Genomic DNA, 14,043 nt, shown 5'->3' with positions numbered 1-14,043 from the left:
GAAAGAGAGGTGACTTTGTCATAGCTCTGAATATCAAAATCTTTTTCTAGATATCTGTTCATCTCAGGCCAGGCAGAATGAGAAAAGGGATATTTCCACCCATATCAGCAAAGAAAGGATGTTACAGTCAACAGCGACTGCAAGTCACCACTGATGGTGAGCGCTGAGGGAACTTAGGAAGGAAAGAATACCTGCCATTTAGCAGCCACCAGGAGAAGGCAATGGCCTCCCACTCCAGTACTCTTGCCTGGAAAATCCCATAGAAGGAGGAGCCTGGTAGGCTGCAGTCCATGGGGTTGCGAAGAGTCAGACACAACTGAGCGACTTCACTTTCACTTTTCATTTTCATGCATTGGAGAAGGAAATGGCAACCCACTCCAGTGTTCTTGCCTGGAGAATTCCAGGGACAGCAGAGCCTGGTGGGCTGCCATCTATGGGGTCGCACAGAGTCGGACACGACTGAAGTGACTTAGCAGCAGCAGCCACCAGACTACAGTCGATACCCAAACCAGACTGATTACATTTTTTGCAGCCAAAGATGGAAAAGCTCTAAATAGTCAGCAAAAACAAGACCAGGAGCTGACTGTGGCTCAGATCATGAACTCCTTATTGCCAAATTCAGACTTAAATTGAAGAGTGTAAGGAAAACCAATAGACCATTCAGGTATGACCTAAATCAAACCCCTTACGACTATACAGTAGAAGTGAGAAATAGATTCAAGGGATTAGATCTGATAGAGTGTCTGAAGAACTATGTACACTGTACAGGAGGCAGTGATCAAGACCATCCCCAAGAAAAAGAAATGCAAAAAGGTTGTCTGAGGAGGCCTTACAAATAGCTTTGAAAAGAAGAGAAGCTAAAGGCAAAGGAGAAAAGGAAAGATATACCCATTTGAATGTGGAGTTCCAAAGAATAGCAAGGAAAGATAAGAAAGCCTTCCTCGGTGATCAGTGCAAAGAAACAGAGGAAAACAGTAGAATGGGAAAGACTAAAGATCTCTTCAAGAAAATTAGAGATACCAAGGGAACATTTCATGCAAAGATGGGCTCGATAAAGGACAGAAATGGTATGGACCTAACAGAAGCAGAAGATATTAAGAAGAGGTGGCAAGAATACACAGAAGAACTATACCAAAAGATCTTAATGACCCAGATAACCATGACAGTGTGATCCCTCACCTAGAGCCAGACATCCTGGAATGTGAAGTCAAGTGGGCCTTAGGAAGCATCACTATGAACAAAGCTAGTGGAGGTGATGGAATTCCAGTTGAGCTATTTCAAATCCTCAAAGATGATGCTGTGAAAGTGCTGCACTCAATATGCCAGCAAATCTGGAGAACTCAGCAGTGTCCACAGGACTGGAAAGGATCAGTTTTCATTCCAGTCCCCAAGAAGGGCAATGCCAAAGAATGTTCAAATTACTGCACAATTGCACTCATCTCACATGCTAGCAAAGCAATGCTCAAAATTTTCTAAACCAGGCTTCAACAGTACATGAACTGTGAACTTCCAGATGGTCAAGATGGATTTAGAAAAGGCAGAGATAAAATTGCCAACATCAGCTGGATCATCGAAAAATCAAGAGAGTTCCAGAAAAACATCTACTTCTGCTTTATTGACTTTGCCAAAGGCTTTGACTGTGTGGATCATAATAAACTGTGGAAAATTCTGAAAGAGATTGGAATACCAGACCACCTAACCTGCTTCCTGAGAAATGCAGAAATGTATGCAGATCAGGAAGCAACAGTTAGAACTGGACATGGAACAACAGACTGGTTCCAAATCAGGAAAGGAGTACACCAAGGCTGTATATTGTCACCCTGCTTATTTAACTTATATGCAGAGTACATCATGACAAATGCTGGGCTGGATGAAGCACCAGCTGGAATCAAGAATCCCAGGAGAAATATCAATAACCTCAGATATGCAGATGACACCACCCTTATGGCAGAAAGCAAAGAAGAACTAAAGAGCCTCTTGATGTAAATGAAAGAGGAGAGTGAAAAAGTTGGCTTAAAACTCAACATTCAGAAAACTAAGATCATGACATCTGGTCCCATCATTTCATGGCAAATAGATGTGGAAGCAGTGGAAATAGTGGCTGACTTTATTTTTTTGTTGGGGGGGGGGGGGGCTCCAAAATCACTGCAGATGGTGACTGCATTCATGAAATGAAAAGACACTTGCTCCTTGGAAGAAAAGTTATGACCAACCTAGACAGCATATTAAAAAGCAGAGACATCACTTTGCCAACAACAGTCCGTCTAGTCAAGCCTATGGTTTTTCCAGTGGTCATGTATGGATGTGAGAGTTGGACTATAAAGAAAGCTGAGTGCTGAAGAATTGATGCTTTTGAACTGTGGTGTAGAAGAAGGCTCATGAGAGTCCCTTGGACTGCAAGAAGATCCAACCAGTCCATCCTAAAGGAAATCAGTCCTGAATATTAATTGGAAGGACTGATGCTGAAGCTGAAACTCCAATACTTTGGCCACCTGATGTGAAGTACTACTGGTTGGAAAAGACCCTGATGCTGGGAAAGATTGAAGGTGGCAGAAGAAGGGGACAACAGAGGATGAGATGGTTGGATGCCATCACCAACGCGACGGACATGAGTTTGAGTACGCTTCGGGTGTTGGTGTTGGACAGGGAAGACTGGCCTGCTGCAGTTCATGGGGTCACAAAGAGTCAGACAGGACTGAGCGACTGAATTGAACTTAACAGTGACTACAGCCACTCCTTAAGAAAACTCACCTCAGGATGAGTTTTCATTCCAGATATGAAAACAAAGAACACTGGCCCCAGGTAGCTGAGATGCATATCAAAGGAACAGTTTCTGAAGTGATAAATTCCTTAACTTGAGATATCTGGTTTTCCTTTAACAATAGTCTTTTGATGTTCAGACTACCTGCCCTTTGTCGCAAAACTTCTATATAACCTGACTGCCCCCATCACCTCCTCAGAGCAGTTCTTTCAAGGTTACTTGAGATGCTCCCTTCCTGGCTTGAAGTCCTAAAAATTCCCACTGAATAAAACATAGCTCTCAACTTTTAGGTTGTGAATACTTTTTAAGTCAACAAGAACACATCATGTGAATTATTTTTGACTGCAACTGATATTGTAATGTCTTATATGTACACCCATCCTGGGTGATATGTCAAATAAATGACCTTCAAAAGGATCATAAGCTTTAGTTTCCTTCTCTTTAAATAGAGATAATGATTCCTATAGCATGTCAGTGGAGCCAAAGCAAAATAATGGATAAACCTTTGTGAATTCTAAAAACTCATATTAATATAATTTATTTCATAGATACAACTATTTTCAAGAGACTTGATGTTTTTAGATCAAGAATAGCCATGATAAAAAATTTGAAAGCAATTAAATTATTCAGATGCTACTTCACTTGAGTCTCTGAGTGTCAGATTTTAACCACATATATTTATAACTCCTTCATGAAAGAGTAGAGAAAACTGTAAAGTATAATTTAAAGAATTCTAGAAAATTATAGAATATTACAGATCAAATAACAGTACAAAAACCAGACAGACTGGTTATCAGTTGGAATATCCTGTAAAGAAGTGGAGGTACCAAATAAAACCATTTCTAACAGAATTAGAAAGTGTCCAGAAGTAGAATTTCATAAGTACAAATAAAAAGTTAGATCTAAGTTGTATCTGGCATATATATATATAGCTAATGACCTAAGACCAACAGAAATGCCTGCCCAGGGCACAGACTGTGGCTATAGGAAAATGGTTCTTAAAGGAAAAAAAAGAAGAAAAACCCAGGAATATCATTCTCACTCTCCCTTGGATTTTGCTAATCTATGATTTTCTAATACTTAAAGAGTCCTTGATAGTGTGTTAGGGATAGTGCTAAGCGCTTTATGTGGCTTAACTCATTTCTCCTCATCACAATCCTATGAAGCAGTCATGCCACTATCAACCCATCTTACAGATAAAAAGACTGAGGCTTGGTTTTTTATGTCTTTATTCATTTAATCCTACTACATTCCTAGGGAGTATTTACACTATTATTCCTATTTAACTGATAAGAAGCCCCAGGTTCAGTTGGAGTTAGGAAAAAGAAGCCAAATTAACAAAGAGAAAGGGTGGACTCAAGTTTGTGAACTTCTGATAAATAAAAGTTTACTTTGCAGTGAGACTAAAGTAGGCAGGAAATGGCAGCAAGCAGCAGAAGTGGGTAGTGGGTATGCTTTTCCCTGGTAGATTTCTGTCTGTAGAGCCAAGGTTACCACCTATGAGCCTTTGTTGAGGGATGTGGGGAGAGGTTTATGGCGACTAGTAACAGCAGTGCTTCGGTTCAGTTCAGTTCAGTCACTCAGTTGTGTCTGACTCCGTGACCCCATGAACTGCAGCATGCCAGGCCTTCCTGTCCATCATCAGCTCCTGGAGTTTACTCAAACTCGTGTCCATTGAGTCGGTGATGCCATACAACCATCTCATCCTCTGTCGTCCCTTTCTCCTCCAGCCTTCAATCTTTCCCAGCATCAGGGTCTCTTCAAATGAGTCAGTTCTTTGCATCAGGTGGCAAAGTATTGGAGTTTCAGCTCCAGCATCAGTCCTTCCAGTGGATATTCAGGACTGATCTCCTTTAGAATGGACTGGTTGGATCTCCTTGCAGTCCAAGGGACTCACAAGAGTCTTCTCCAACACCACAGTTCAAAACCATCAATTCTTCAGCACTCAGCTTTCTTTATAGTCCAACTCTCACATCCATACATGACTACTGGAAAAACCATAGCTTTGACTATATGGACCTTTGTTGGCAAAGTAATGTCTCTGCTTTTTAATATGCTTGTCTAGGTTGGTCATAACTTTCCTTTCAAAGAGTAAGCGTCTTTTGATTTCATGGCTGTAGTCACCATCTATAGTGATTTTGGAGCCCCCCAAAATAAAGTCAGCCACTATTTCCACTGTTTCCACATATATTTGCCATGAAGTGATGGGACCAGATGCCATGATCTTAGTTTTCTGAATGTTGAGCTGTGGAAGCTCATGAAAAGAAAGAAAGAAAGAAAGAAAATGATAGCTGAGCTCTATGCTATGCTATGCTAAGTCACTTCATTCGTGTCTAACTATGTGCGACCCCATAGACGGCAGCCCACTAGGCTCCCCTGTCCCTGGGATTCTCCAGGCAAGAACACTGGAGTGGGTTGCCATTTCCTTCTCGCATGCATGAAAGTGAAGAGAGAAAGTGAAGTCGCTCAGTCGTGTCCAACTCTTAGTGACCCCATGGACTGCAGCCTACCAGGCTCCTCCATCCATGGGATTTTCCAGGCAAGAGTACTGGAGTGGGGTGCCATTGAACTTTATGCTAAACACGTCTTAATTTTCAGATTAAGCATTTGAGATTGGCAATATAATTATCTCCATTTAGAAAACAGGGACACCAAGGCTGATAAATGTTGTTTGCTGTTGTTTTAGTCGCTAAGTTGTGTCTGACTTTTGCGACCCCAAGGACTGTAGCCTGCCAGGCTCCTCTGTCTATGTGATTTCCCTGGCAAGAATAATGGAGTGGGTTGTCATTTCTTTCTCCAGGGGCTTTTCCTGGCCCAGCAATCAAATCTGTCCTGCATTGGCAGGCAGGTTCTTTACCACTGAGCCACCAGGGAACTCCAGATATGTAAGTGACAGAGGTCAAATTAAAAAACCATATATTCTATCTTCAAAGTGCATGATCTTTATCAACATGTGAGTTTCTATTACTACAGTCCCTAGTAATGATTGATATATAGCCAACTTATTATGTAAGCAAGTTGTAGGAAAAAATGGCATAGGTCGTACATAAAACTTTATCAAATGAAACAAACTATTTTTTTTTTTTTGTCATTACCTACTGACTCATCTTTGTCCACGCTTTGATTGACTAAAGTTTTATTCTTCCTGTCCTGACCTAACCTTGAGCTCTTTTCTTGACATCTATTCAAAGGGGAAAGGAGAGGGGAAAGAATGGTTCAGAACACCCACACACTGGAATATAAAGTTGAAAAATCCAAGCCACTTAAAATTTTGGTCCGTCCTCATTGCATAGCATACATATTAACACTCTTAATGAAAGACTCTAGTGAATTAATATAATTAATATAAAGGTTTTAGGAAAATGCCTACTTGCTTAACCTCTCTGATAAAGTCACCAGAAAGAACTCAGCAGCTTAATCTGTATCAAGGTGACCGAGCTAAAACAATTCTGTACCATGTTTATACACTGACCTCCTTTTCTAATGTTAATTTATAACTCCAAGGGAAGGATCATTTCATGCCTAATGAGTATGACAAAACGTGAGGACAATGACATAACATGGTGAAACGGAACAATGTTTACTGGTTGGGAATCTGGAAGATGACTGTTAGCTCTGCCGTCAATGAGCAGCTGTGTGACCTAGAATGAGTTACTTTATGTCTCTGGGCTTCAGTTTTCACAAATGTGAAAATAACGGGGGTTAAATTAAGTAATCTGGAGTTACTTTAAAAGGTAGTTACACTTCCAATCAGAGTGTGAAAGTAACCCAGATACTGCTGGGCATACTGGCCATCTGTTTGGAAACTGAAAACACTCTTGAAAAATAACTCGTGTGTCAATTGCTGGGATGCAGGGCCATGTTCAGAAAAACAGTGAGTGGCCAGATGAAGTCCAAATCCTAGAGGTAAGGGGTTTGCTGAGAAAGAAATTATCCCAAAGAAAGAGGTTTATATACTGGCAAAGCCATGTGATCTCATAGTGTCTGGCACTCAAAGATTAGTGCTCTCGTCCACCCACACATGGGCTCCATAGGGATGGATAGGATTTTTAAGCCAAAACTTAAGTATAATAGCTATTTCATCCTGCCCTGTAAAATCCTCTGATGTCTTCAACACCGGTTGGGACCCCTCCAGCTGATTAGATGGTTTAGCACTAGGACTGGAGCGTGGAGTCCAATTGGGATTGAATTGAGTTCCAACCCACCACCTTCCAACTGTGTGACCTTAGGCTAGTAACTTAACTAGTTCTGAACCTCAGTTTCTTCATCTCTTAAATGAGAATTATGTCTCCTCTCTCAAAGTCTATTGAGAGAGTTTAACTTAAAAATCGCTGGAAAGCATTCAAGCAGCGCCTTGCCAGTGGCATCTGTTCAGTGTGTGCTGGTTACTATTGCCATCACTGAGACTGAGACTGCCATTACAGTCCAGCTGAAGAGGAGAGAGCCTTTCTTGGCTGCTTGAGTTCATCACAGGCCACAGGTGTGGACTGATGATCATTACTTGTAAATTTGCAATGTCCTCAGAAGCAAAGGGAAGCCTTCCTTACTGAGTGAAGTGTCATTGAGTTAGTGGTCAGGCCAGGCCAGCATAGGGGCACCAGGGGAGCTTCGCACTGCTGTGGCCACTGCTGTGGCCACTGGTGGGAAAGTTCTTTAAGCACTGAAGGGGTGAAATGACAGCGCCTTCCAAGAGCAGTTGTTTTTTTTTTTTTGAAGCATTGCACAACTTATGGGGGAATCTGCAGCATATCCCTGCAAAGTATTTTCAAGGAACTGTCAGGGGATCTTGGAAAATCTGGGTTCATTCATTGTGTCAAAAGGGAAGCCCCAGTGACTCAGTGGTAGAGAATCTGCCTGCTAATGCAGGAGACACACAACAGGCTCAGGTTCAATCCCTCGATCGGGAAGATCCTCTGGAGTAGGAAACGGCAACCCACTCCAATATTCTTGACTGGGAAATCCCATGGACAGAAGAGCCTGACAGGCTACAGTCCAAGGGGTTGCAAATGAGTTGAACATGACTTAGCAACTAAAAAACAATTGCATCAAAAATATTTACTGAGCCATCACTATGTGTCAGGAATTCTTCTAGGGTCTCTGCCATCATGAAACTTTCATTCTAGGACTGACAGTATGTATATAAATAGCAATCAGTCTGTGAAAATAATAAAATGTCTTGGAAACTATGACAGAGAGTACAGGGGTCTTCAGGCAGGGCCCCACTGTGCAGATGGCACTGGAGCTAAAACCAAAAATGAGAAGGAACTCTTCCTTGGGAAGATTTGGGGCAAGTTTGGGTCAGACAAAAGGAACATCAAGTGCAAAGATCTTGGGTTGGGAATGAGAGACAAAGCAAGGAAGGCTGCAGCAAACAAGTGGGCAAGTAGTTTGAGATGGGAGAAGCTGGGAGAAGCCAGATGGATCCAAAGGACCTCTGAGTCCACATAGACACACACACACACACACAAATGTCATTGAAAGAAAAGCCTCCTAAACTAAAAGCCAAAATAAGCAGTTGGGTGAAATACCATTCTAAATATCATTTCTAAACAGACGAATGAGGATGGAGTTCATTATCAGAGAGGCGGGTCATCACGTTCAGCATGTAGTACAGTACAATGCTGGGCCGTGAGGCTGCATAAACTCCATGTTCTGAGGCAGTGTCCTATGCATTTCTTATCAAAAAGGGGTCAGTGGGCTGTATTTTCAAACATTATTCTAATAGAAACTAGTAGATGTCACGGAATGACCATGGACCCATACCAGAAGGTCAGGGGTCAAGCTCAAATTGCATGATTATAACATCTTAAGTGGAAGACCTTGGAAACTCCACTTGACCTCATTGAGAGTATTTGCTTATCCTTAGGTTTAAAATAATTGCCACCACATAAGTCAATTATAGGGCTTCCCTCATAACTCAGTCAGTAAAGAGTCTGCCTGCAATACAGGAGACCCAGGTTCGATTCCTGGGTTGGGAAGATCCCCTGGAGAAGGAAATGGCAACTCACTCCAGTATTCTTGCCTGGAGAATTCCATGCCCAGAAGAGCCTGGCAGCTACAGTCTAGGGGGTCGCAAGAGTTGGACATGACTAAGCGACTAAACCCAGGCTGTGAAAATTAAACAAGATAGCGAAGGACAGGGAAGCCTGGCATGCTACAGTCCATGGGGTCAAAAAGAGTCAGTCAGGACTTACTTATCACCCAAATACTTCTTAGTGGTTTTACATTTCTTTTTTAACATTTCTTATTAAAATTTCTTGTCATTGCTGTTTTGAAGTAAAACCACTAGAGGTCAGAATTTCACGTAAATTGTTTAAGGATACCACCAACGTTGGGGGAAAAAAGAATGTCTTTCTACTAAGCAGCATAAAATAATAAATTTAAGGTGAAGAAAGAAAAATAAAAATGGCTTTCAACAAATAATTTTTGATAACTAGAGCAATACTCATTCTCAAAACTGCTATTTAATGGACTTAGCCAAATAGGAAGAAGAGGGAAAGACAAACAGAATTTGTTAAGTATCTGTTCTCGACACCGATACAGTTTAAGGTTCACATTGATTATCTGATGTTATTCTTAAAACATGTCTGCCATGAAACTCATTTTGCAAATAAAGAAACTAAAGTATAGACAGATGTGATATCATCCTGAATGAAGATCAAGCAGAATCCAATGTTTTCCACTAAGTCAAGTTTGTGAAATAGTGCAGGAAAAAATGGTGTCTCTGTGTTAGATAACATACTATATGACAGATTAGTATTAACAGTTTTCTGTTTACCATTCTATATATTTTTATTTAATTCCAAGTCTCCTAAATGAATCTAGGGAAAGTTCCTTTTATTGTCTGTTTCTCAGAGTATTTAGAAGTTTCTGAGCACAGTGCTGATAAATATGGTATTGAGATGATTAGTCATGAAGAAAAATATACACCAGCTTGGTTTTAGGAAAAATATTTTTAATAAGGGCAATAATCTAGTTCTTTAAAATGTTTACTTAGACATCAAACCTTTCTTTTTTATTATTTTGTAGAGATAAATATATAAATCTGCCTTAGTCAGGGGTGGGGAAGACTATCATCACGTTCATAAGAGGATGAGGCAGTCTATATCTTGAGGGAAGACAAAAATCATTTTTGTGTTTTGGGGTATCCACAATGTCTAGCACAGGACACAGAGCAGAGGTAGGGCAGTGACGAATAGGCTCTTGATGCTATACGTGTTGTGCACATAGAGGCAATTTGCAAATAAAAAAAATGAGTTATGTGAGTCCTGACCCCAAGAGTTTTTAATCTAACACCAGTTTGAAATGTAGGTACAAGCTTTTTCCTTAGCTTGAAACCTTTAGCATGGTACATGATGCCTGGGTTCCCTGGTGGCTCAGACGGTAAAGCATGTGCCTACTATACGGGAAACCCGGGTTCGATCCCTGGGTTGGGAAGATGCCCTGGAGAAGGAAATGGCACCCCACTCCAGTACTCTTGCCTGGAAAATCCCATGGACAGAGGAGCCTGGTAGGCTGCAGTCCATGGGGTTGCAAAGAATCGGACATGACTGAGTGACTTCACTTCACTGATGCCTGGGACTAGGTAGGTATTCAGTATGCTCCAGAATCTTGGAATTACTTTAATAAGAAACGTGGAATCCATTTGATGCCAGGTCCCTGGGCTCTAGGGGAAGAAGAAATTGTACCAAGTCCATAACAGACTTAGTTCTGGAATCCGGGGTTCTTAAGGGGTCCTTTCCAAGTCTTTCTTCCCTGGGAGCACTCACTTCTTCCTTCTGTCACATTCTCACTTGTAATCATCTCATAATTTCTACATACACTCAGGAAGAGAGTTAAAGGGGTTTCCACTGTTTGGAATCTTAAGAGAGTTGCTAATGGGAAGGGAAAAGTTTTGTGTTAAATTAAAAAAATGAGAGTTGGAAGATTCATGTGGACACTATGCTGGTATCCAACACATATTAATTGCTCTCTGCTTTCCCTCTTAAATTATTTACCATTTCATTGCTCATGACACTGATATATATATATATATATATACATATATATATATGAAAAATGTAAAAGTGTTAGTTACTCAGCTGTGTCTGACTATTTGCAATCCCATGGACTGTAGCCCACCAGGCTCCTCTGTCCATGGAATTCAACTGGAGTGAGTTGCCATGCCCTTCTCCAAGGGATCCTCCCAACCCAGGAATCAAACCCAGATCTCCTGCATTACAGGCAGATTCTTTATCATCTGAGGCATCAGGAAAGCATATATATATATATATATATATATATATATATATATATATATATATATAATTTAATGCATCTCTTGTACATAAAATAGTGCTTAGCACATTCAATATATGTTGGCTGAGTTGAAATGACTAGAATCATTGAATTGGAGTACACTGTCTTTTGGACATTATTTTAACAATACTTTGTCCATTCTTCCTCCAGTTTGAAAGTTGCAGTTTCTCTGTAAGGAAAACTGCTTAACATTTCTATTCTCAAATGGATTCTCCCTTTGAAGGGACAGAAACATTTTAATTTTTTAGCATTTTCCATGAACACCCTGGAATCATACAAAGTTTCCTCTATTCTGTGGAAAGTCCAGTAATGGTTTTAAGAAAATACTTTGTTTCTGACTGAAACTTTCTTTTCTGAACATTGACCCTCGCATTATTCATTTATTCACCCAAGAAATTATTTGGAAGCCCCAAGGTCTCATTGTTCTTCCTTGCATTTATTTTATGGTATCAAAGGTTAAAACTTAGATTGCAATCTTAGGAGGAAATTAATTCACTGATTAGGAAAAATGCATTTAAGCAATACACATTTAAATCACTGACAAGCACAGGGCGATGTTTTTCTGTTGTGTCTGTGTGTGTGTTTTTAAGACCTTTTTTTCAACTTAAAATTTTAAGTAGCTGCAATTCTTCCACCCTCTATCCTGGAGAAACAGAGCATGAATTACTAACGAAGGAGCACCGATCTGTACTGCACTGACCACTTCCAGAACAAAAGGGTCAGAGCTGAAACCAAGAAAACAGGAGCATTTTTTTAATCAACCAGTTGCTTGAAGCGCATTTGGACCTTGGCCCTACTTGAAAAAAAAAAAATTCCAATATTCTATCGTCCTTCTGTTGAAGGCTCTTGGCCCTAAAGTCTCCACTTGCAAATAAAGAAATGCTTATTTCTATACCATCTCCAATCCTTTATTTGTTTTATTTTTATTTATTTATTTTTTTTGGAGGGGGTTGTTTGGTTTTGAAGAACATAGAAGTATAATTATAAACATACTGATCTTTCAACATTTACAATAAATAGTATTTGGAAAAAGCAGGCTACAAGAAAAAGGGGAAACATGTCTGATGTTTGTTATGCAACTACTATGTTCCAGACATTAAATATTTTTTTGCAAATATTACTTTATTTAATCATTACTCCAGTGCTGAGTGGAGAGGATGATAACACTTTCCCCCACCCCTAATACAAAAGAGCTTAGGTTCAGAGAGTTAAAACTTTTCCTAAAGAGCATGTAGCTAGAAAGAAACGAAACTGAAATTTTCAGCCTGGTCCATGTCTCACTGAGGTAATTTTTTCTGTTATCCAACACTTCTCAAAATGGACCACACACTTTGATTATGACTGTGGAAAAATATGATTAATAGGGAACACACGTTTAAAAGACATGGAAGAAATAAAAACAATATGCTGAGATGACAGTGCCGTTTTCCTTTTTTGGCATTTTTTTTTCTTACTGCCACCTCCAATTCTTGATGGACCCCTCTTCATTGGAACCCAGGAGTCCATTAATTTATGAAACGTATAAAAGAATTAAAGTTTACTGAGCTTTTGTCTAGTAGCTTTACCAGAATCAGTATGAGAAAAGAGTTGGAGTAAAAACAGTCCATGAATAGAGATGTTATTAACAAAAGGAATCCTGTCTGTGTATCCCCCTGGAGCTGCAAGGAAGGCGGAATATCCCCCTGTCCCAGGTGAATTCTATCACATCCCTGTCCCAGGCTTCCCCTCCCTCCCGGGGTTCTCTTACTTAACATCAAGGGAGTACCAGGACATTGATTTTCCTAAAATAGAAGGAGAGTAGAACTCTAGGGGGGAGAGTAGAAAACTCTAGGGAGGAGAGTAGAGAAAGTGGGAGCTAGAGTGGCACTGAGCGATGAAGTAAGAGAGCTTACTTATTAGATGGGAAGATTTCACTTTTTTTCTTTCCTCACCTTTGGGTCCTGGTGAAATGGTGTGTGTGGCACAGACTTCAGTCGTAGGACGACTGTCGAGGTCCAGACCCAGACTCTGAATTTGCAAAAGAAAGAGCACCAGGAGAATGAACTGGTTTCTTCGAACTTGGGCTCCAAAGCCACCCATTGCTGCGGTTTCCTCAAAAAAGGGCTGCCTCAAAGTGCCAAATAAACAGTTCGATTTTTAATGAAAACTTCTTCTTTGGGGAAGAAAGGGAAATATCTGGAACACACATTCCAAAAAGGGCTGTAAAGACAGGAAGGAAGCATATCTTAGATTGTTTATTTTCTCAGTGTTCCAAATGAGCCGTACATTTTCCAGACTATTTACTTTCAAGTGACAAGAGTTTATTGAAAATTATCTCTGAACTAAACACTCAAGTGTGCAGGTCAGTAGAAACACTCCAGAAAATAGAACAGATATACCTTTGGCTTAGTACATGAATGGATAATTTAATGCCCAAATTGCACTTAAATGTTGGGGTTCCAGAAAGACTGAGCCAGAGATTTTGTGAATTACCTACATATTATATAATCATTGTGCATGGCTTTGAGCTTTTTAACAAGGAAATATTCATTACCTGCTTCTGGTGTCAGTTGAACACTAATACTCTTACTGCTCTCCATAAGCTTATTTCCTTCTCTTGCTACAAATAATTGTCTTGGGGTTAAACCCTAAAGGAAAGAACACCACTTACTGCAAAGCAATTAGGCAAGAAGTATCAAGAATGTTAAAAATATGTATAGCCTTTGACCTAGTAACTGGCCTTCTGGTACACTGCCTTAAAGAAATACTGTGAAATGTGGACAAAGCTTTGATTAAAAGATGTGGCCAAAGCAGGAAGGGACATCAATTGCCTAATGACATATTGTTGTTGTTTAGTAGCTAAGTCATGTCTGACTCTTTTGTGACCCCATGGACTGTAGCCCACCAGGATCCTCTGTCCATGGGATTTCCCAGGAAAGAATACTGGAGTGAGTTGCCATTTCCTTCTCCAGGGGATCTTCCTGACTCAGGGATCAAACGTATGT

The 14,043-nt window shown here is 40.3% G+C and overlaps 1 protein-coding gene across 1 annotated transcript in view; it reads right to left on the bottom strand.

Moving 5' to 3' along the window:
• COLEC10 (collectin subfamily member 10) overlaps positions 1-13,258 on the bottom strand; it is a 46,505-nt gene extending 33,247 nt beyond the window's left edge. The window contains exon 1 of the mRNA XM_006068053.4: positions 12,991-13,258. Coding sequence (XP_006068115.1) covers positions 12,991-13,138 — 148 coding nt within the window. The 5' untranslated portion in view covers positions 13,139-13,258. The remainder of the gene's footprint in view (positions 1-12,990) is intronic.
• Between the last annotated feature and the right edge of the window lie 785 nt (positions 13,259-14,043).

This window comes from Bubalus bubalis, chromosome 15 (assembly GCF_019923935.1).
Source record: "Bubalus bubalis isolate 160015118507 breed Murrah chromosome 15, NDDB_SH_1, whole genome shotgun sequence".
Taxonomy (NCBI): Eukaryota; Metazoa; Chordata; class Mammalia; order Artiodactyla; family Bovidae; genus Bubalus; species Bubalus bubalis.
This window is presented reverse-complemented; position numbering and strand designations above follow the sequence as displayed.